This window comes from Scyliorhinus canicula, chromosome 11, assembly GCF_902713615.1.
Source record: "Scyliorhinus canicula chromosome 11, sScyCan1.1, whole genome shotgun sequence".
Classification (NCBI taxonomy): Eukaryota; Metazoa; Chordata; class Chondrichthyes; order Carcharhiniformes; family Scyliorhinidae; genus Scyliorhinus; species Scyliorhinus canicula.
In genome coordinates, this window is record NC_052156.1 from 127,885,301 (window position 1) to 127,910,619 (window position 25,319).

General features: G+C 43.5%; 1 protein-coding gene across 5 annotated transcripts in view; it reads right to left on the reverse strand.

The window, feature by feature from the left end:
* celsr1a (cadherin EGF LAG seven-pass G-type receptor 1a) overlaps positions 1-25,319 on the reverse strand; it is a 386,197-nt gene that overhangs the window by 143,513 nt on the left and 217,365 nt on the right. For all 5 annotated transcript variants that reach the window (XM_038811388.1, XM_038811389.1, XM_038811386.1 and 2 more), the window contains exon 6: positions 19,364-19,452. In XM_038811388.1, the coding sequence (XP_038667316.1) occupies positions 19,364-19,452 (89 nt within the window). The remainder of the gene's footprint in view (positions 1-19,363; positions 19,453-25,319) is intronic.

A 25,319-nucleotide genomic window follows, 5' to 3' on the forward strand; every position in this document is an offset into this window, starting at 1 on the left:
AAAAACGGATTCCTATTGCCCAGACTTCAGCAGGAAGAATACACGGTTGGATGAGGTATTCACTGAAGCAAACTTCAGCATGATGTCCAATTGTTAGGAGAGAAACAATGATGAAATAAAATCAAAGGCACAAGTTAGAAAAATGAAGTAATTATACAAAGCCTATGTCCAAGATCTTTTCATTAGCCACAAAAGCCAAAAGGGGCAGAGTATCCCAATAGACTTAAATTTCCTTTCAAAATTAGGGAAAGACAAGTCTGCTATTGCTTCCACGCCTGTTTCCTCAGAGCATGCCAGCAATGGTACAGAATTATCTTTGGTGTGTAACTCAGAAACGTGCAGCTGAATATTGTGCAAACAGGATTTCAGATAATGATCCAATGTAGATGAAATAAAAAATGCAAATTGCTATTGTCACGAGTAGGCTTCAATGAAGTTACTGTGAAAATTCCCCTAGTCGCCACATTCCGGCACCTGTTCGGGGAGGCTGATACGGGAATCGAACCGTGATGCTGGCCTGCTTGGTCTGCTTTAAAAGCCAGTGATTTAGCTCAGTGAGCTAAACCAGCCCCTAGATGACTTCAGGACTCAAGTCGGAGGAGGGTCTCTTTAGTAAAACTCCATAGCTTCTTTAAACTGTCCCAGGTGTTTGAATTTTCAGAAGGAAGGGCCAGGCATTATCTTTGCTATCAGCTGGTGGTACTGGCTGACAGATATGAAATTTCATCAATGAAAATGAGCGGATCTTTTTTCTTTTGTGGTTTCTGGTTTACAATACCTCTCAAGCATTCTACAACAAAATACCTGTCCGCCTCCCCTATTGAAGCTTAATTTACTTTAAACTCAATGTGAAAACATGCTGCAGAACCCAAAACAAGCATTCTGATAATGGTAGGTATTCTTTATCATGTGTGGGTATCGTCTCATTAAAGAGCACATTTATAAAGTACTGCGATAGTCTCTCCCCCCTCCCAGTCGTTGGGAATTTTGACATGCTGAATGTGAAACTTTATTTGCCAGTTAAATATCAGGATTCTTTCAAATAATGTTTGGCTTGTGAATGAGCCCACATGAAATGGGAAATAGTTTTGACTATCTTTGAAGGTGGGAGGATCGTGCTAAGAAAGAATCTCACAGTTATCTTGAGAAACTTATCAGGTATGATTCCTTTCTTCACCCAAGAAGTGACAGGTTTTCATTGCCTTGGGAGGAATGCTACACGTTTCTATATCCTATATCTTTTTCCTTTGTGCTTTTTAAAATCTCTTTAAACACTCAAATCTAAATTGAATTTAACACTTACTCACCTTGGTATCTTAGATCATAAGATTAATTCGCTAAGTCGGTCTTTCTGTAGCTATCATGCTTCACAAAATTGTCAATGCCAGGAACATGTTAGAGTCATAGCAGGAACACTATCATTCACAGTTTAGAACACAGATCGAGAACCAGAGGCCACTGATTTAAGGTGATTGGAAAAAGACGCAACAACAAGTCGCAAAAAGTTGGTTCACAGGTGCAACAGGTGATTAAGAAGGCAAATGGAATTTTGTCCTTCATTGCTAGAGGGATGGAGTTTAAGACTAGGGAGGTTATGCTGCAATTGTATAAGGAGTTAGTGAGGCCACACCTGGAGTATTGTGTTCAGTTTTGGTCTCCTTGCCTGAGAAAGGACATACTGGCGCTGGAGGGTGTGCAGAGGAGATTCACTAGGTTAATCCCAGAGTTGAGGGGGTTGGATTACGAGGAGAGGTTGAGTAGACTGGGACTGTACTCATTGGAATTTAGAAGGATGGGGGAGGGGGGGGATCTTATAGAAACATATAAAATTATGAAGGGAATAGATAGGATAGATGCGGGCAGGTTGTTTCCACTGGCAGGTGAAAGCAGAACTAGGGGACATAGCCTCAAAATAAGGGGAAGTAGATTTAGGACTGAGCTTAGGAGGAACTTCTTCACCCAAAGGGTTGTGAATCTATGGAATTCCTTGCCCAGTGAAGCAGTTGAGGCTCCTTCATTAAATGTTTTTAAGATAAAGATAGATCGTTTTTTTGAAGAATAAAGGGATTAAGGGTTATGGCATCCGGGTCGGAAAGTGGAGCTGAGTCCACAAAAGATCAACCATGATCTCATTGAATGGCGGAGCAGGCTCGAGGGACCAGGTGGCCTACTCCTGCTCCTAGTTCTTATGTTCTTATGCCATTAGGCTTTATGTTGGACCAAGAGCTGGCTGGTCATGGGATCTTTGCATTTCTGAGATTACCCTTTCATTTACTGAATTGGAAACTCGTGCTGCATTTCGAAGAGGAGTCAGCTTCTAGAGGTTTCATACTTCACTTAAGAAGGGAATTGTTTTGCTCATTCACTTTATGATGCATGAAAATATTGGCAGCGAGTTCCGAAAGAATAAGCCAAACAAATTCCTGCTGACTGCACATTTTCGTATAGCTGTCTTTCCGACTGACCAAACATCAACCAACATTAAACATTGAAGAAGTTTCCACTTCGTATTTATATTTACATTTTCACAAACTAATGAACAGAAGGAAATTACAACCCCTCTTGCCTAACTTGCTGCAGTACCCCACATATAGGTTTGCTGTTTTGCTTTCTCTTCAGAAGCACTTATTTTAAAAGCTACCCTATGGCTGAAATAATAAATGCAGATCACTGCAAGTTTTAATAAGTACCCAAGATTACGTACCATGGCCCGGTATGCCAAAGGCAGTAAAAGAACGGATAGGCAAATATTGTAATGTCTGTTGAAGATATTCCTGTCGCTTCCTCCAAAATGAATATCCCCGAGAGCTGACTGAAGATATGATCATTTCCTGTGATCACAGGTTGATCAGATGCTTGGCACAAATCAGCACATCAAGTCAACCCTATCCATTCATTTCAACCATCCTATACAAATTTTCAGACGATGGTCATTCTTGGGGCGAGTGGGTTTGATTGACCTCTGCGCATGGGGTGAAGATATTTCAACTTTAAAAATCAATATTCGTTAGACAGGGTGCAGAATAGCTTTTATAAGAATGGTTGCAAGGAAGAGTTTTTCAATTCTGTGGGTAGATTGCATAAATTGGGGCTGTTTCCCTCAGAGAAGAGTAAGGGGAGATTTGGTAACGGTGTTCAAAACCATGAGGGGGCTGAACAGAGTAGATAAAGATACATTGTTCCCATTGGTGGAAGGATCAAGGTCTAGAGAAAAGAGATTTAAGGTGATTGGCAAGAGAGGCCTTGATGACATGAGAAAAACGATGGCCGCAATCTTTTGGCCATCCTCACCAGCGAACACCTGCTCCCTGGAATGCATTGAACAGGAACCCATTGACAGCGGTGGGACCAGAAGATCCTGCCACCGGCCAATGGCGAGCTGCCTCCGCCACCACAAAACATGCCGGGGGGGCAGGGGGGAATATCCAACCCCTTGTTTACGCAGTGAATAGTTAGGGTCTAGATTGCACGGAATGTTTCAAGACTTAATTGTATGCTTAGGGTTAGCCCAGAAAAAGTGTTTTTGTTATTTTTACATTGAAGGGGAATGGGAGCTTACAGTTACTGTAAATATACTTTGTATTTCTCATTTACCTCTCTGATTTGAAATAAATGTGTTATTGGATTACAACTGGACAGTGCATGGTCTTTCATCTTTGAAAATTAAGGGGGGCTGTACAATGTCATGTGATATATCTCTGTATCAGTTAGCTAGCCACAAGCTCCCAGATACTCCCACATATTCTTCCTTTGCTTGTAATCCAGTAATGGGTAACCTAGGCTCGTGAGTGGGCCGCATGAGTGGCCCCATTCATCTCAGTGAGCCTCAGACTGAAATCAGGCTTGTTCACTAACCGTGACCCTCATGAACAAGATGAAATACATTTAATAAATGCTGAATACTTCATAACAAGTTAAAGAACATGCTTACTCATTATATCTTAATAGAACTGTCATAAACTTCAAATGGTAAAAACAAAAGAAATATTTACGCTTGATTAGAAGCAGAGGGAGTGCATGGTTCCCACAGTCAACGTTGTGCACAATCAGCATGCACCTCACTTTACTTGTCCTTGCTTTACGTGCGTAACACTTCAGTTATGCAGTAGGGAAAAAGCTATGCAGATAGTAGTCAGCAGAATGTCATAAAATCCCTACAGTGCAGAAGGAGGTCAATCAGCCTATCAAGTCTGCACCGACCCTCTGAAAGACCACCTGCCTACGCCCCTTCCCTGCCCCATCACCATAATCCCAACCAACCGTTGGAAGCTAAATGGCAATTTAGCATAGCCAATCCATCGAACCTGCATGTCTTTGGACAGTGGGAGGAAACAGGTTAATCGGGAGGAAACCCACGCAGACGTGAGTAGAATGTGCAAACTCCACACAGTCACCCGAGGTCGGAATTGAACCCGGGTTCCTGGCTCTGTGATGCAGCAGTGTTACTCCATGTCTCAGGGGTCTGTGCTGGGACCACAACTTTTCACAATGTACATAAATGATCTGGAAGGAACTGAAGGCACTGTTGCTAACTTTGCAGATGATGCAAAGATCTGTAGAGGGACAGATAGTATTGAGGAAGCTAGGGGGCTGCAAAAAGATTTGGACAAGCTAGGAGAGTGGGTAATGAATTGGCAAATGAAATACAATTTGGAAAAGTGTGAGGTTATGCACTTTGGAAGGAGAAATTTAGGCATAGACTATTTTCTAAATGGGGAAATGCTTCGGAAATCAGAAGCACAAAGGGACTTGGGAGTTCTTGTTCATGATTCTCTTAAAGTTAACGCGAAGGTTCAGTCGGCAGTTAAGAAGGCAAATGTAATGTTAGCATTCATGTCAAGAGGGCTAGAATACAGGACCAGTGATGTACTTCTGAGGCTGTGTAAAGCTCTGGTCAGACCCCATTTGGAGTATTGTGAGCAGTTTTGGGCCCGTATCTAAGGAAGGATGTGCTGGCCTTGGAAAGGGTACAGAGGAGGTTCACAAGAATGATCCCTGGAATGACAAACTTGTCGTATGAGGAACGGTTGAGGACTCTGGGTCTGTATTCGTTGGAGTTTAGAAAGATATGGGGGGGGGGGGAATCTTACTAAAACTTACAGGATACTGCGAGGCCTGGATAGAGTGGACGTGGAAAACTAGAAGCAGAGGACACCATCTCAGACTAAGGGGACGATCCTTTAAAACGGAGATGAGGAGGAATTTCTTCAGCCAGAGGGTGGTGAATCTGTGGAACTCTTTACCGCAGAAGGCTGTGGAGGCCAAATCATTGAGTGTCTTTAAGACAGAGTTAGAGAGGTTCTTGATTCATAAGAGGATCAGGGGTTATGCGGAGAAGGCATGAGAATGGGGATGAGAAAATATCAGCCATGATTGAATGGCGGAGCAGACTCAATGGGCCGAGTGGCCTAATTCTGCTCCTATGTCTTATGGTCTTATGGCATGGGCAACAGTCAACAAAATGTCTTTTGGGCTATAGGCGGCAAGGTGGTGTAGTGATTAGCACTGTTGCCTCACAGTGCTGAGGACCGGGTTCAACTCTGGCACCAGGTCACTGTCCGTGTGGAGTTTGCACATTCGCCCCATGTCTGTGTGGGTCTCACCCCACGACCCAAAGACGTGCAGGGTAGGTGGATTGGCCACACAAAATTTCCCCCGAATTAGAAAAATTAACAAAACAAAAAACATCTTGTGGGGTGCACTCAGAACCCAGACGGACTGCATGCGTCCCCTGGTGCCCCCCCCCCCCCCCCCTCTCCCCATGGCTGAGACCTGTTCAAATTATGGGACGACCTTCCACCAGAAAATAAGGGTGCACCAGGTACTTGTGAGGCAGATGCAGATGAGCCTATATACTGGGTCATCCCAGCCTCATTACTGCTGGACTTGGAAAATCAGGACATACGTGAATCCCCGGTTTCTTGCTCCATACAAAAATAGATGGGCAAAAATTAAAGGCATTCTTTCTCAAGTAAACATATTGGGTATGATTCAATGAAACGATTCTTAATCTTTTCATTTTCATAAAATAGGCTGACGCTTGGAAATTTCAGCCATTGCCTGTAAATCCATTTTCACAGTTCATCAGTGTTATAAGAGAAAGATTTCCTATTGAATGAATGAACTCTTTCCAACTTTAGTACAGCGATGGTATCTTGGTCGTCAATTTATGGAAACAAGACATGTGCAGTCATGCATCTAATTTTTAATATTCCTTTAGTCACAAAACTGTCACCTTGTCACAATATGAAGTGTTACTAATATTGCTGCGAGCTCAGGGGTGACCTCTAGATATCGAAAGATGAAGGGTGGAGCGCATTACAATAGCTTTATTATACTTCCTTTTCATTTGCTTCCAGCTATATTATTCTGTACCTGAAACAAATAGTACATAAGTTTCACCATCCAGTCCCAATGCCGCCTGGGAGGAGAGGTTGGGGTTTTTACAATTGGCCTCATGGCCACTAAGCTATGCAGGTGGGGGAAATCTCTCATCACTATTCAACAACATTTGGTTAAAATTGCATATCTGTGCAGGCTTTGGGTGAGACGTTGAAGCTTGCCTGTGACTTTCAATCTCACAGTCAATCCATCCCAAGTCTGACATTTCACTGTCTATATTCATGCATGGATATCTGTGAAAGACCATGAGAGCAGCTATTGGGTTAATGGAGAAAACACTGGCATCATGTGTGTGTGTGAGTGAGAGAGTGGGGGTGGGGCTCCCAGTACCCCCGGAACTGCCTCTCCCCACTGGACTTTCTGATGCCCATTGGCCATGTGCAGATTAAACGAGTTTTTAGTGACCCCTGCTCCCAGTTGACAGCGAGGTCATTCATGGGTGCAATCGATGTACAATATCCAAGATTAAAACGTGAGGATTGTTAACCTCCTCGTGTATTCCTCACCTATAATTGGTTATTTATTACTTTCAATTAGATGTGTGTTATTCTATTCATTATTCATGTTCTGGGGAGTGTTTCAGCCAATTTCAGTTCCTTCTCCAATCCCATTGCTCTAAACAAATTGCTACATTCCAGCAAAGAATGATTATTTGAACTACGCCCGCTGTAACAATGTATTACCCAAACTCCATATCGTTACGAAGCAAGGCATGAAATTTGTAGCACCTCCTGCACTGGCCCCAACTCAAGAGAAATGGCAGACAATGGCCCAAGACAATGTTCCCCAAGATATTCCCGCTGACGTCATGATTTGTTTCTTTCATATCTTCACACACACTTTTCTCCCTTTAGGGAATTAGTAGGCTGATTATTAACTAGCTGAATGTTCTTTCCACGACCATCAAGTCATGGAGTGGGACTTGAACTTTAAAGACAGGGCGCTAACTATTGAAACATAACACCTCCAAAGTTGTGGGAGGTTTGGAGAACGCAGCAGAAATTCTCAACCCAAGCAGCATCACACAGAGAAGACCAGGTTTATCCATAACCTAGGCTCGAACGAGTGTCTCCTTCCTATTGAAAACATTGTCAGGCTTTGTAACATCTGGCCTCCTGGGCCAGCCAACACAGCCCCAGATTTCATTATCAACACCACTGACTTCCCATTTTCAGAGACCTCCCATCATGTCCTAACATGCATTACTTAAGATGACTATAATTTCTAGCAACTAACATGTAACTGGAGTTCCAATACATGTACAAACCAGCCAGCTGACCCAATGTTCAGAGTTTGCCAGCATCTCCAATTCAAACATGGACTGGCCAGATGAAACATGACAAGATTACAATTGTCTGCCACCATCACATTTACCAGCGATCGAAAAGGTGCAACTTCCTCCCAACCCCGGCAAAGCATGTACAAACCAGACACTCTCAGTCACAACTTTATTTTGTTGCTTTTATAGAACATAGAACAGTACAGCACAGTACAGGCCCTTCGGCCCTCGATGTTGTGCCGAGCAATTATCACCCTATTCAAACCCACGTATCCACCCCCCCCTAACCTTACTTTTTAGGACACTACGGGCAATTTAGCATGGCCAATCCACCTAACCCGCACATCTTTGGACTGTGGGAGGAAACCGGAGCACCCGGAGGAAACCCACGCACACACGGGGAGGACGTGCAGACTCTGCACAGACAGTGACCCAGCCGGGAACCGAACCTGGGACCCTGGAGCTGTGAAGCATTGATGCTAACCACCATGCTACCGTGCTGCCTATATCTTTTGAACCTATAGTTCAGGAAAATAAAGAAATAAACAGATTACCACTGCAGCATGTCAACTGTTCAGCAACTGAAGAGGAACAGTTAAGAATTAATAGGGAGAGCAAACTGGAGGGATTAAAGTAAGAAAGAGGACAGATTTCACTTGGGCTACCATACACTGGGGAATGTCCACCACCCAGAGTAGGAAACGACCACGGGACCCTGCACCATGAGAATTTTAAATATCACTTTTGAAAATCTGTGCCATCTTATGTCAGATTTCATCAATTGTAATTAACACATAATTTGTCCTAAATCATTACAGAAGCCAGATCAGTGCTATTCAAATTTTAAAAAACCTCATGGAGACCTTTCTAGTGTGTGCGCTGCACTTTCACCAAAGTTTTTTTTTTTTTTTTAAATAAATTTAGATTACCCAATTATTTTTTCCAATTAAGGGGCAATTTAGCGTGGCCAATCCACCTACTCTGCACATTTTTTTTTGGGTTGTGGGGGTGAAACCCACGCAGACACGGGAAGAATGTGCAAACTCCACACGGACAGTGACCCAGAGCCGGGATCGAACCTGGGACCTCAGCGCCGTGAGGCGGTTGTGCTAACCACTAGGCCACCGTGCTGCCCTCACTTTCACCAAAGTTGACTGAAACCAGAGTCGAATTACATGTCTGCTAGAGTCGCCTTATTATCTGTAGCCATCTCACTATTTTGTGGCTGTATCTATTCCTTGCCAAGAGACATTATATATTGTTGCACTAAAACAAATAGTCTCGATGACAGATTGTTTAATTATTGTGAGAAAATTGTTACTGGTTTCCTCTTTTCTTCCCATCTCATTTTTCCAAACTGCATTCTTGACATTTTCGGAGCATTTGTATAATTATTTGATGATAAATGGATTCCGCACTCAGTGTGCAGTGGTGGGAAGATTACAGTTTTTCACTATTATTCAATCATGAAATTCATTAAAGAGATGTTTGAGGGAAGATTCAGAAGGTATTGTTGAGAGAAGAATTGCCTTATGAGTTTTGCACTTTCACAATGATAAATGTAAACCTAATCATATTTCCAAACTGTTGTCTTACATTTGATTATTTCAGTGACTGTTTTACATATCAAGACAGCAGCAGCCACTCCCCAGCTCATGAGAATCATTGTGACACATATCTGGAAAATCTCATTGATGCAGGTGAGCACAAATGCCCAATAACAACAAGCTGTGTTTATATGAATCTCAAGCCAGGAAAATTAGGGGGCAGGGGGGATGGAGGCTAACAAAATTATTTGTTGTTCAAATGTGGCAAATGGAGTTTAACATGGATAAGTGGGAGGTCATACATTTTGGTCAGAAAAATGGGAAGGTAACTTATTGCCTAAATGGGGAGAGACTTTGGGGTGCTCTGTTGCAGAGGGATCTGAGGGTCTTCGTTCATGAGGCACAGAAAACTAGGTAGCAGGTACAGCAGATAATAAAGAAAGTAAATGGAATGTAGGAATTTATAGAAAAAGGACTAGAGTATAAAGTTAAGGAAGTGTTGTTGCAACTATACGAAGCATTGGTGAGGCCACACCTGGGGTATTGGGCACAGTTTTGGTCCCTTATTTGAGGAAAGATGTAGTGGCATTGGAGGCATTTAGAGGAAGTTCAGTAGGTTGATTCCAGAGATGAGGGGTTCGTCATACGAGAGATTGAACAGTTTATGCCTATACGCTCTAAAGTTTAGAAGAATGAGGGGAGATCAGATTGAGGTATACAAGATGGTAAAATGTACAGATAAAGTAGACGTAGAGGGATTGCTTCCTCTTGTGGGGCATTCTAGAACGAGATGACATGGTCTCAGGATAATATATATATATATATATATATATATAAAAACACAGCAAAAATTGTTATCAATTACAAAAAAAGACACCACACAGCTACAGCAATCTATGTATAACACTTAATGAACTCCCCCTTAACTGTTCCAATTCAATAACAAAATCCAATTTAACCAAAACTCCTTTTCAAGGGCGTGGCCCAACACTGTATTCTCACTTGAATGGGACTTTCCTTTTTCTGAAATCGTGATCCAGGTCCAACCAGCAGATTCAAACTCCTTCCGGAAAACAACTATATATTTAAAGTTACCAAGGCAGTTAGCCACAACCAATGGGCTTTTTACTGGAACAGCTTTTAAAATGAAAACAGCGAAAACACTTATTTTCTCTTTCTGTAGTCCACAGCAGTCAAACTGAAACTGACCTCTTACCTCACAACCACAGCCCAATGAGCTACAAGTCACATGATAAGGGACTAAATCTTTCTTAAAGGGACACTCACATGACAATCACCACACCTCAGCTGAGGGGCAAAGTTGAGAATGCAGGCCTTCATAAACAGTTGGACCAGGCAGCTGAAGGCTATGTTGTCAGCAATGATCCAATTGCTCAACACAAATATCAGTAGAACAGTTTCAATCAATGGGTGGGAGGGGCAGCACAGTGGTTAGTGCTGCTGCTTCACGCTGCTGAGGGCCCAGGTTCGGTCCTGGCTCTGGGTCACTGTCCGTGTGGAGTTTGCACATTCTCCCCGTGTTTGCGTGGGTTTCACCCCCACAACCCAAAGATGTGCAGGGTAGGTGAATTGGCCACATTAAATTGCCCCTTAATTGGAAAAAAAAAAGAATTGGGTACTCTAAATCTATTTTTAAGAAAATAAATGGGTGGGAATCAGAAAACTTTCAGATCAAATCTGGAGTCAGGCAGGGCTGTCCTCTCTCCCCATGTCCTCTTTGTGTGTTGTATAGAAGCTTTTGCTGTGTCCATCAGGAAGGATTTGGTCATAAGAGGAGTAACGATCCCAGGCACTGGAGGCACTCAAGTGAAAGTCTCGCTTTACATGGGCGACGTTGTCACCTTCTGCTCGGATTTTAATGTCTGTGATCAGTTCGAACTGACATCAGGAAACAAGGTAAACCGTGGCAAGAGCGAGGTTGTGTTCTTTGGGAACTGGGCTGACCGATCCGTAGTCCTCTTCACCATCAAGTCAGATTATCTGAAGGTTCTTGGGATATGATTGGGAGCGTCTGGCGGGTGTGTCAAAAACTGGGAGAGGGCATTCCCAAGACGAGGCAGAAACTGGGCATGTGGCAGCGACGGTCCCTCAGCTACTCCCATGGTCAATTCATTGTCATTTTTAATGCTACCAATTATCCAGGTTTTTTAAATATTCGAATTCAAATTCTCACACTCCTATAGTACTCTGGATTCGTACAGGCTAATTACTAATTTTGTATTAATAACCACTGCACAATCTTTCCCCAATTATTATTGGGTCTCAGCCGTGTTTTCCTACATATGTTCCAGGAAGCAACACTTTCGCACACTTATCCCTGGCCATAGGCCCAGTTTTAAACCATATAAACGCACCCTGAGCTACCATTAAAGTATCAACACACGACATTGAAATACATCTTACGTTGGCAATAAAAAGCAAGAATGTTTGTTTGATCCATGTTGTTCCAGCCAGGTTGCAGAGATTAACTCTTTCGGATCATGACAGTACATCAGTCCTAGCATCTCGAAGCAGGCCTTCCCACCAGGCACCAATTGTTTTCATATCTGCTTTCAGTAAAAACAGACCATAAATTCTGCTCAATGTTATCTTCCTGCCTTTCCAAACCAGGACCTCAGATCATAACCCTTTCCACTTTATCATGAATAGAGCAGCTGATGAACCAATTTTATACAGGAAGCTGTAAATTCCCCAGTCACATTTTGCACCGAAGCTCATGTAGGAAAACTGAAAAGCTGCAGGGATATATACAGTGCTGACTGCTTGGCAGAGCAAGAGGGACAAATCCATCTCCAATAATATTATTAAACTACAGCACTTGACAACAGCCACATATTTCATTTCTCTAATGAGTTGTTATGGTGTTTTTAATGGGAAGTTTGGATTAACCTATGCACACATCCACCTTTTCAAACCAGATTGTCTATCCTGTTAATCTGTTCTGGTGCTTTCCAGAGGAACAAGTATGCTCAAATGTGCTTCTCGCATTTAAACACAATTTGTGTTCCAAGAAATGATCTGCTCGTTATTAAAGATACCATTAGTACTCAATTCAGTACAGGGACATAAAAGGTGCAGTTAAACAACTAGGATTTCAGAAGACCTTTGTAATTTCCCAGCATGTCTGGGACTGTGATTATGGGATTAGATTACAATAAACCAAGAGAACCCAAATTTGATCCCTGGTTGATGCTGTGTTGGCTGACATTACACACGATAGTAACCTGGCACTAGAATTCCAATGGATTGCAGATAAAATAAAATCAGCCACGATTCCTGTATTCAGTAACCCGACTGGAATGTGATTGTGAATGGGATTAGCTGTTCGTATTAAATTAGGCACGGCTGTCACCCTTAACAATAGAATAACCCGGGTTTCACCCCCACAATCCAAAGATGTGCACGGTAGGTGGATTGGTCACGCTAAATTGCTCCTTAATTGGAAAAAAGAAATGGGCACTCTAAATTTAACAAAAAACAATAAAATAACCCATCAGTGCCCATGATGAATGGCACTTTTAGGCAAAGTGCAAGAGGGCTGGTGGCATCCTTGAACCACATCCCAATGTTATGTGTATCAGTTTGAACCAATCACCTGAAAACAAGCACCACTAGCTCACAGATTATTCTCATTCTCTCAGTATCTTCCATTAGGGCAGTGTGTTCAAACTTTTTTTCCTCAGACCCACTTACTTTTTAAAAATAAATTTAGAGTAGCTAATTCATTTTTTCCAATTGAGGGGCAATTTAGCATGGCCAATCCACCTAGCCTGCACATCTTTGGGATGTGGGGGTGAAACCCAGGCAAACACGGAGAGAACGTGCAAACTCCACACGGACAGTGACCCTGAACCGGGATCGAACCTGGGACCTCGACACCGTGAGGCTGCAGGGCTAACCTGCGCCACTGTGCTGCCCTCCAGAGATCCACTTATATCAATCAGCTGACCTTCACGACACACACCGGCCAACCTTTGCAATGCACCATTTTTGCTTACTTTTAATGCGTCGGGTGAGTCTGTTTGGTCCTCACCATCTCAATCCAATCAGGTTCACAGGAGGAGGGGGCTATGCGCATATCGGGTGCAGAGTTCAGCCAGTTCATATGTGCTGTCTCTATCTTTGAGGACAGAAAATCCAACCTTGCACTTGAGAGGTCATCGTGAATGACAATAGCAACAAAATGCTCGTTTTACTCAGCACTAGATACTCCTCGGAGAGGTTACTCCAGAATGCCGACAGACTCATGGACTTGCGGCCTGTTTTTGATGTGCTGTCACAGGCGAGGCGCAGAAGTTCAGTCTCTTCGTTTGGAGTCAGCTATAAGTTGATAATTGATTCCAGGAGCTCAAACTCAAAAGGATTTAAAAAAAATAAATTTAGAGTACCCAATTATTTTTTTTTCCAATTAAGGGACAATTTAGCATAGCCAATTCACCTAACCTGCACATTTTTGGGTTGTGGGAGTTAAACCCACCACACATGGAGAGAATGTGCAAACTCCACACGGACAGTGACCCAGGGACCTCAGCGCTGCTGTACCAGTGCTAACCACTGTGCTGCTCCTCAAAAGTATTTTTGACCTGCCTCTTCTCTTTAAAAATCTGAACTTCTCCTCTGGAAAGCAGCAACAAAAACTGTTGATCAGCCCCGCCAGATGCGACTGAATAAGGCTTCCCAGTTTATTGAAAATCAAGAGATTTGTCCTTGAGCACGCCATGCCAGTACGTCCCTGCATATAACACACATGGACTTTACATTGGCACAATTAACAAAGCTTAAACTCAAGAAATCATCTTTATACAGCTTGTTCCGGATTTCTGCTAACAATAGCACTGCTTTGTCCTGTCGTAGAATCGCCTGGCCAGCTCTCTCCAGCAGATTCAGTTGAGAGATTCTGACCCGTTTGTGTCTCTGGCCCTCTCTTCCTTCTAACAAGATGATCCATCTTCAGTTCTTCACAGTCCTGTTGCCTTGCTTACTTGCAGCTGGAAAATGGAGGAATATCTCCTCCGTGATTTTGTGTCAAAAGCGCAGACGTACAGGGCTCGTAACATCAGTGCACATGGCGGGCCTGTGACCTGCTCCCTGCCGCCGTTCCTGGCAGCAAGACTGCATTGTTCCATTTAAAAGCCGGTTGCGGCTATCATTCTCAATTTAAAAGCCAGTCGCAGCAGTTGGGCGCTCCTTCCACAATTGGGAATGCCGTAACTTCCCAACCCATCTGGGGGTCACGACCCGCAGTTTGAAAAACCCTGCATTAGGGAGCACACACCTTGCACTTGGCGTCTTTTCATATGAAGTATGCACCCTTCATGATCATGCATATGCATGGGGATTTTGTTCTTGGTTCCTGATCCCGTCTTTGGAATGAATGCGGGTCGGGAACCCACAAATGCCGATGGTGGGACCCCTACCGGGTGATATTGGACGTGGCAGCCAATTTAGTGCGTCCAGGAGTCTCATCCAAAGAAAGCTGGCCTGCGTGTTCCCGAGTATGGAGTGGATCTAGGAGGCTATGGTCATTAATATACTGGCAGCCTCACCAACAGAGTCGGCCGCTGCCGAAGTATGTAGTGGGGGCTCAAGGCTGACTCCATTACCTGTCGTCAGCCAAAAAGAAATAAACAAGAAAGGCTCATTGGACACCCCCCTCCCCTCCCCCCCAAACACACAACGTGATGGACACTGTCATGGTTATAGCCAGTTTTTGGAGTGGAATCTTCCTTGTTGAATGAAACCTCCAGTTGCGCTGTCTATCCAGCCTGCCACTGGGAGGCCACCACTGTTTCACGGACAAACTCCTGACGCAATGAGTATCCTGTGCTTTGGCTCAAAAAAACGTGGGCTTCAGGAGAGTGCCCTAAGGGGGTTTATTTGGTTACCCGCCGCAGACAGCGTGATAACCATTCCCACCTTCACCCTGACTCCTGTATAATCCTGTGCAGACAGGAACATTCTTGGAAAATTCAGCGCTGGACTCAGTTTATTCTTGATATACTTCAGACTTCTCACAAAAGTATGTGAAGCACTATAAATGAGAAGAGTCATTTCCAGTAGGTAACTGACAGCAGGAAGGAATATTTTTCAGACAAAAGACTCAATTAGCAAAACTCACACCCACTAACTTCCTTACACTAACTGCTCCTGGAATTTGAACCAGGACATCTGTCCAAAGTGATTCCGGAATAGAGGAAACCTCGTTAGAATTGTGACATAACTGAGAAAAAAAAATCCTAAACTTAGAATAAAACCTTGAAGAGACATTATCAATTCTCCAGATTATTTCCAGATCTTGTTTCCTGCCTTCTGTTACCATTTCTGTTACTTCCAACATAAGCCATTCAGGATCCGGATGTCTTGATTTATTTATAATAGTACACACACTTTATGAATTAAGACAAGAAAAATAATGAAATAACTCATTTATATTAGCACAAGGTCTGCAATAAATGCATGGGAAAATTAGACTAATCAGCAAGACCATATTTGGTGTCATAGAAACATTAGATATAGGAACAGGCCATTTGGCCCCTCGAGCCTGCTCCACCATTCGATTAGATCATGGCAGATCTTCTACCTCAATGCCCACTTTCCCCGTATCCCTTGATGTCTTTAATAACTGGAAATTTATCTATCTGTGTCTTAAACATACTCAGTGATTGAGCTTCCGCACCCATCTGGAGTTGAGAATTCAAAGATTCACCACCCTCTGAGTGAAGAAATACCTCCTCATCTCAGTCTTAAATGGCCATCCGCTTATTCTAAGGCAGCATTCCCTGGTTCTAGACTCACCAGCCAAGGAAAAGATCCTTCCTACATTAATGCTGTTGAGCTTTGTAAGAATTTTGTATGCTTCATTCAGATGACCTGTCATTCTTCTGAATGCTAGAGATTACAGTCCCAGTCTTCTCCATCATTCCTCATAGGACAATCCCAGCATCCCAGGAATCAGTCTGCTGAAGTTTTACTGTGCTCCCTCTATGGCAAGTATATCACTCCTAAGGTAAGACCACAAAACTGGAGACAATATTCCAGGTGCGGTCTCGACAAGGCTCGAGACAATTGCAGAAATACACCTTTACTCCTGTACTCAAATCCTTTTGTAATAAAGGACAACACACAATTTCCCTTCTTACTTGCTTGCTGCATCTGCATGCTAGCTTTCAGTGACTAATGGACAAGTACACCGAGGTCCCTTTGGAGATTAACACCTCCCAACCTCTCACTATTTAAGAAACACTCTGTATTCCTTCACATTTTCCCACATTATATTCCATCTGCCATGTTCTTGCCCACTCACTTTGCCTGTCTATGTCCCCTTGAATCCCTCTTTGCATCCTTCTCACAACTCTCATTGCCACCAACTGTCAGCAAATTTGGAAATACTACTTTGGTCCACACATCCAAATCATTGTGAATAGCTGGCCCCAAGCGCTGATCCTTGGGATATCGCACTAGATACAGCCTGCCAACCTGAAAAAGACCTGTTTATTCCGACTCTGTTTTCTGACATAGAATTCCTACAGTGCAGGAGGCGGCCATTCGTCTCATCGGGTCTGCACTGACCCTCTGAAAGAACACTCAACCAAGCCATACGTCCCCATAATGCTGCACATTGATCATGGCCAATCCTCCTAACCTGCACATCTTTGGACTGTGGGAAGCAACCGGAGGAAACTCATGCAGAGTCAGGGAGAACATGCGAATTCCGCACAGTCACCCAAAGCTGGAGTCAAACCCAGATCCCTGGTGCTGGGAGGAAGCAGTGCTAGCTCATGCCACCCCTTTAGTCTATTTGCCAATTCTCAATCCATGTCAGTATATTAGCCTAGAAGCCATGAGCTCTATTTTTGTTTACTAGCCTCTTGGATGGTACCTTATCAAAAGCCTTTTGAAAATCCAAATACACCACATTCATTGGTTCCCTCTTACCTATTCTGCTAGTTACCGTCTCTAAAAATTCTAACAGGTTTGTCAAACATGATTTCCCTTTCGTAAACCCATATTAACTTTGCTTAATCCGACCATTATATTCTAAGTATCCAATCATCGCATCTTTTCTAAAACATTCCAGCATTTTTCCTATGACTGATATCAGACTGAAGGTTTGTATTTCCCTGTATTCTCTATCCTTTTCATACATAGTGAGGTTGAATTTGCTGCCTTCCAGTCTGCAGGAATTGTTCCAGAAACAAGAATTTTGGGAAACGATCACTCATGCCTCCACTATCTGACAGCCACATAATTCAACACTCTGGGATGTAGATCATCAAGTGCAGGGGATTTATCAACTTCCAGTACAATTCATTTCTCAACTACTACTTTTTTTTACTAATACTAATTTCTTTTTGATGTTTTCTTTCGAATGTATATTTGTATTAATTCTTTAAATGTTAGTCATTGCCCATCGAACATCACACTTTTTAATGTAGTCTCCAATCTACCGCACCCAAAGTGCCCCTCAAACCTTCTGTATTTTCCTTTGTTTAGGACCCCAATTTCGGATTGAACAAAATCACTGTCAAATGTAATGTAAAATTGTATCATATTATCGTCAGTCTTCCCTAAAGGCTTCTTTTCAACAAGATTATTAATTAGCCCTTTTTCATTGCATAATGCCAGATCGAAAATAGCCCATTTTCTATTTGGTTCCTCGATGCACTATTCCAGAAAACCAATTTGCCCTTCACAGCATTAGTGCTAATTAGGTTTACCCAGTCTATATGTAGCCTGAAGTTCCCCATGATTACTATATTATCCTTGTTACATGCGCCTCTGATTTCCTGATTTGCACCATACCATATATTACCACTACTGTTGGTGGCATAAGAACAACACCCACCAATGTTTGCTGCCCCTTGCTGTTTCTTAACTCCACCCAAATGGATTCTAAATCTTGACCTTCTAATCGATGGTCCTCTCTCACTAATATACCTGATCTAATCCTTTTTAAAAAAAATATTTAAAAAAAATTTAATGTATCCAATTCATTCTTTTCCAATTAAGGGACAATTTAGCGTCTTCAATCCACCTACCCTGCACATCTTTGGGTTGTGGGGGCGAAACCCACGCAAACACGGGGAGAATGTGCAAACTCCACACGGACAGTGACCCAGAGCCGGGATCGAACTTGGGACCTCAGTGCCGTGAGGCTGCAGGGCTAACCCACTGCGCCACCATGCTGCCGGATCTAATCCTTTATTAACATCGCTGCTACCCCATCTCCTTTCCTTTTTTGCCTGTCCTTAAATGTCAAATACCCTCGAATGTTCAGTTCCTAGCCTTGATCACCCCACAATCACTTCCGCGGAATGGCAATTAGAATCACACATGAGGAATGGATTTGTGGACAACAGGTCTCCAGCATGAGTCATTATCCTCAGAAGAGGAAGGAAAGGGGCTGGTTTAGCACAGGGCTAAAGAGCTGGCTGTTAAAGCAGACCAAGGCAGGCCAGCAGCACGGTTCAATTCCCGTACCAGCCTCCCCGAACAGGCGCTGGAATGTGGCGACTAGGGGCTTTTCACAGTATCTTCATTTGAAGCCTACTTGTGACAATAAGCGATTTTCATTTTTTCATTTTCAAAGCAAACTGGAGGAAAATTAACGGTGTGGCCTTTCTCACAAAATTAAGAAAAATCACTATTTAATTCTACTGCTGCTTATTTTATAGGCTGTAAGCTGACCACATTTCTCAGAAGACAGTAAACAAACATGCTATGTTCTCGGTACACAACACAAAAGGGACTACGAGCCACAAACAGATTGGACATCCTGCATGTCACAAGACACAGCGGATGATTGAGAGTTGCACAATACACTTACGCCAGAATAAAAAGAGCAAGTGAGTGAAAAGGACCATCAAGGCTGGTCTGTTCAGCACAACATGTTCAATTTGTACAATCATAGACTCTTTCCCAAAGTCCAAGGAAAATGGATAACTGAAGCCAACAACTGAGGTGCAAGCTTTCCAAACTCCCAGGTCAAATGGCATTGCATAATATAAAGGACATCACTTCACAATTCTGTCAGACATTCACTTATACACCCTTGGACACATATTTTACTATTTCTGTCACAGTTTTGTATTCTGCAATTTAATCCTTCACCTACCTTATTGTAGTACCGCACCTGGACAGAGTGCCACTGCCCATCACTCACTCCTCCTGGTATGAAGGGGGCCACTGTGGTGGTGGACTCTCCTGTTAAACAGTGTTGATTCAGTTAGGAGAGCAACATGAACATAAATCAAACCAGTGTCACATTAGAATTGTAAAACTTTTAAAATAATTATTTGTTGGCCTGAAAGTTCCCAGTTTTTGTGGCCTTTTCTCCTATGTCTCAGGATTATACAGGTGAAATTGCCGCTTATATTCCTGCAGACAATTGCCACGACTGAGGGATTTGTAAGATTATAATTTGGGACTATATCTTTTAAAATAGATAATTAAAATTTTTTTTTAAAGTACCCAATTCATTTTTCCAATTAAGGGGATTTTAGAGTGGCCAATCCACCTAACCTGTTTGGGTTGTGGGGGCGAAACCCACGCAAACACAGGGGGGAATGTGAAAACTCCACACGGACAGTGACCCAGAGCCGGGATCCAACCTGGGACCTCGGCACCGTGAGGCAGCAGTGCTAGCCACTGCGCCACCTTGCTGCCAAAAAATAAATAATCTTTATTGTCACAAGTAGGCTTACATTAATACTGCAATGGTTACTGTGAAAAGCCCCTATTCGCCACGTTCCGGCGCCTGTCCGGGTGCACACAGGGAGAATTCAGTGTCCAATTCACCTAACAGCACGTCTTTTGGGACTTGTGGGAGGAAACTGAAGTACCTGGAGGAATCCCAGGCAGACACAGGGGTGAACATGCAGACTCCTCAGAGACAGTGACCCAAGCCGGGAATCGAACCTGGGACCCTACCGCTGTGAAGCAACTGTGCTACCCACCGTGCTGCCCATTTAAATTTAGGGTGATTGAAGAGGATCATGTGACTTGCTCTGCAGTCTGCACAACAGCAAGTCTGGGTTGTTTGATCGTCAGAGGTCAAAGGAACGTTCAGATTGTTTTATTGAAGAGAAGGTCCAAGATATTAATGCTTGGAGACAAGAACAGCAGTCTCTGACTATACCATGAATAGACCCTGGGATGAGTAGACCTAGTCTCCCAATGTTCCAGAAAGAACACATGTCCTGTAATCTACACCTATACAAGAGGGGTTGTGGATCAAATACAATTAATTAGCATTTACACCTGGATACAAGTCTAATGTGTTTCACGTTGCCATGGGGAAGAGGGCAGAGGAAGCTATTTTTTGAGATGAGGTTACAGGTTTCCTTACAAATCCATCGTTATCACAGACAGAGCAGTTTTTATTTGATGTGGTCTGCAGCCAGCCGAGAGGCAGAGAGCAGGAGACAAGAGCTACCAATCCTACACTGAAGCCGACAAAATGCTGGCTCTATTGTTTAAGTCACAGAATGCAGGTGGGAGCTCATTCTCAGATTGAAGACTGGGTTTAGGAGGATTTAAAGGAAGCTGGAAGATTCGGCCAGCTTGGGGCTAGAGGGATGGAGTCTCCGCTGTAACCATCACAATGAAAGTTAGTTCTAGGATCAGAGGCTACCTGGCTGGTAAAGAAAAAAGTAAGCAAACAAGAGTGGAGAATAATTTTACACTGGTTCCTGGAGGATGAAGTGTCCACTTGTTTATTGAAAATGTTTTTTCTTGAGTTTTCATATTGTATATCCAACAAATTATAAATTCTACATTATCAGAGGGGGCGGGGGGCACGAATCCCGTCACGCCACTCCGACGCCGGGCAGCCGATTCTCCGGTCGCTGGAGAATCTGTGGCAATTGTGCCGGCGCGGTTGCCGCGGCACCAGTTGGGATCGCTGAACGCCCCCCCCCCCCTCCGCCCCGGCGATTCTTCGTGCTCGATGGGCCGAATGCCCGCCGAGTCCTGCTGCCGTCGTTCGCGTGTGGTCCTACCACACCTCGGCGTTCTGGCTGTGGGGGCCGTACTGGTGTGGAGGGGGTGGGGGGGAACCACCTCCATGTAGCTAGGCCCGTGCTCAGGGGCTACCGATCGGCGGGCGGGCTCATTCCGGGGGTGGGCCTTATGTTCCTCCACGCCGGGCCCCTGTAGGGCTCCGTCTGTTGTGTGGGGGCTGGCACGGAGATGGACGTGGCGTGCATGCATGGATCCATGGTCATAAGTGCTGGGGCCCGTATCAACAGCTGAAGCAGCATGAGGCGATCCAGTGCTGTGCTGGCCCTCTGTGGCTTGGAGGATCGCTGCTCCTGGCAGTCAGATGACGCCGTCGTAAAACGCTCCGGTGTTTACGATGCTGTCAACACTGCTGCTAAAACGGAGAATCCCGGCCCTGGTATCTGGGGGCATGTCGTTGTTTCTTTGTGGAAGAAGTTTTTGACTTGAATGTATTTCAGGTCGTTCCCTTCTGGTATCTGTAACCTCTTCATTTAAAAAAATAAATAAATTTAGAGTACCCAATTCATTTTTTCCAATTAAGGGTCAATTTAGCATGTTCAATTCACCTACCTTGCACATCTTTGGGTTGTGGGGGCGAAACCCACGCAAACACGGGGAGAATGTGCAAACTCCACACGGACAGTGACCCAGAGCCGGGATCGAGCCTGGGACCTCGGCGCCGTGAGACTGCAGTGCTACCACTATGTAACCTCTTCATGTGTTCCCCACGGTCGCTACTCTGTCGTCTGTGTACATGTACACCTGAGTCCCCTTATCCTATCTCCACCTATTGACGGTGGCATCCATTATTGCAGGAATAAATCTCTGGTTGCTGCAGATTGGGGCCATGGTGGACATTTTGGTTAGGCCAAAGTGTTGCCTCATTTGGCATCACTTTTGGACCGCGGCTACTACCACTGGGCTCCTCGAGTATTTGGCGGGGGGGAGGGGGGGGGGGGCGCGGGGTGTGTGGTTGTGACTAGAACTCGGAGGGATTAAACTCCATCCTCACCCACTCTGCTCCCGGTTTCTTGACCCCCTCCCCATTCTCTTTCTGCAGTGGCCGCCCAGTTGACAACATAGTGTCTAACCATTGTTTGGATTTTTGGTTGTGCTAAAAGTTATAAGGAGGAATCTCCTTTCTATCGTTTAAAGTATAAGCTGCCTACAAAAAGAAAGTAGTGTTTCGTCAATGCGGTTTTTCTAGTTTTGAAATGTGAAAACTTGACACGTCATTGTTTCAGCTGTGAACTGGAAGTTTGAATTTCTCTTTTAAAAGTGACCAGTCTCCACACAATGCATTCCAAATAATAATTTTTCTTTAAACCCCAGAATGCAATAGATTTTCCCCATGACTTACACTGTGGAGAAGATCCCAATATGGGAGGCAACAATAAGGCTGCAAAACCCGCTAATGATATGGAAATGCATTTAAACGAGGTTCCTCCCTTAATGATGGAACTGTCAATGACGGGGACAATCGTGTACTGTGATTCTGGATTTTGGCCAATTGCAGGAGTTTGCGCCTGTGTTGCCATTTGCGCCTGCAAAATCCCAGCCAAAACCTTTTGATGAAAGGTCTGTTGTTAACACCCCGCCTCTCTCTCCCACCCAAGATTTCTAACACTACTTAATTCACTTTCAGTTCCTTACAATCTATAATGAATGTGGGCAGTATATTGCTTTCCAAAGGTAGTATTTTCACTGGACTAGTAATCCAGAGACCAAGGGCATTGCTCTGGGGACCCTATTTTGAATCCCACCACAGCAAATGGTGAAATTTAAATTCAACAAAAATCTGGATTAATGATGACCATGAAACCATTGTCGGTGGTCATAAAAACCCATCTGGTTCACGGACGTCCTTTAGGGAAGGAAGTCTGCCATTTACCTGGTCTCGCCTACATGGGCTCTGAAATGACCTAGCAAGCCATTCATTTCAAGGGCAAATAGGGATGGAGAAAAAATGCTGGCCCAGCCAACCATGCCCACATCCCATCGGTGAATATTTTTAAAACTGTAAATAAAGTTAGTTTTACTTAATTTGACTGAAATTACACCCTAATTTGCATTTTTGGATTTTCTGTAAGTTTGCATCTCCTAAAACTTTGTGTTCTCAGTAGCACCAAATATTTCATTTCTGGAGGATTGTTTTAATTAATGAAAACACTTCAAGAGGAAATATGGTTTGAAATGCAGCTTTATTGACCAAAAGATCATTCTAGCAGGGCTGCAGAAACTTTCAATTGTACAGTCCTTTCAAATCCTGTACCTTCTGGGGCGGCATGGTAGAGCAGTGGTTAGCACCGCTGCCTCACAGCGCTGCGGGCCCAGGTTCGATCCCAGCCCGGGTGACTGTTCGTGTGGAGTTTGCACATTCTCCCAGTGTTTGCGTGGGTATCTGGAATATCACCATGGCCGGGTGTATAACTGTGGTTTAAGTTTGTATTTGGGAATATTACCATGCAGTCTTCCTACGACATAATGAAGTTTAAATTATTGTCTGGGATATCTGTGGGTTGTAGTCGGGTAGTTGGGACATAAATGAGTTTATCAACCAGTCTGCAAGATCTCGGTGCACATGTTTACTGCATTAGTAACAGCTGGACAAAGTAAAACCAACCGCTAAGCCTATACTTTGTGGACTGTGAACCTTAACACAAAGGAACTGGGTTTTTTTGTGTCTTTTCTTGAAAGAGCAAAACTGAACAAGCATTTATAAAGACAAATATTTGCAAAGTATTTGAAAGGCTGGTGCAGGGTTGGACTTTCTCACTATAGCGATCTTCCTGCAAATTTGCATTAGGTTGAGTATTTTGGGAGCGCTCACCAACTCTGTAAACTTAAACAACTGATTTTACTGCCACAATTTTAATTACCATTAAACATGTTAACTTGTTAATGGGAGAGTACCTAGAGCCAGGCTGTAAAAAAAATAGCTGGGGTGAGGACCCGGAAAATCAGGCAACCTATTAAATTGTAAAAACATTGGGATGTATGAAAAGGGGGAAAAGCGTGCATACCCACACTCATGGACACTCCAATTGGAATCTCCCCTTCAATTCAGCTTCAACACACGTTGCAGTTGAATTATTTTAATTGTGAAAGAACAAATTTTGACGCCAATCAATGTCCACTTGTCCCAGATTGTCACGTCCCAATGAAACTAAATGAATTGTGCCAACTGAAAAACATTAGAGCATCAACTCAAATGAAGCCTGCAGAGCTGTAGTGCTTCTGACAGTCAATCTTTGGAATGTAATATATACCAGATCAGACTTTCAGTTACACATGGCAACAAAGTCCATCACGATTACGCTTAAATGTCAAATCTTGAAAGAAGCTGAAAGAATAATCTGAAGTATGTAACAAAGAAAATCTCTCTGTCTGGCCTTCTTTTCTGCAGTGCCATCTGGTTCACGTCCCTCAACAGGCTGGGCACTTATAAATGAACTAAAAAAAAAGCACCTCTAATAATCAGTCCAGTGCTCTGTTTGCGCAGATCATAAAACGGTGCATGAGGTGCCGCAGTAAAATTTTCTTTGATGTTTGAGTGATATAAATCCGCAGTACTGCTGGAATGTTTAGAATCCGGCCAGTGTAGCCTGTGCTGCATTAGAATATCCAACATGATAATATATAATTAGGACCCAGCATCTGGCGACTGGAGAATCGCAAATACCTCAGCAGAGAAATTGGTTTGAAAAAGTGCCATTGCATTTCCAATGTGAATCGGGCTGCAGGAAGAATTCTGTTGGAATCTGCTTTCTTTTGCAATGTTCTTCAATTGACAACTGTCGCACAAAAATAGTATGAGGTTGAACTTTATTCAGAGGACACGACTATCATTTTCCATCGAATTGAGCTTTACACTATAACTTTATTCGGATTATTTGAACTCAAATTGCATTTCGTTTTAAAGTTAGAGTCGGTAGATATTGCAAGTGGCAACAAACAGACTACTACCTGTCCCATACAATGATGAGACTGATGATCATGCTGTAATAATTCAAGCTAATCCTTTGAATAAATTGCTTCCAAAACAAAGCCAGCACAAGTGAGGAGCACCA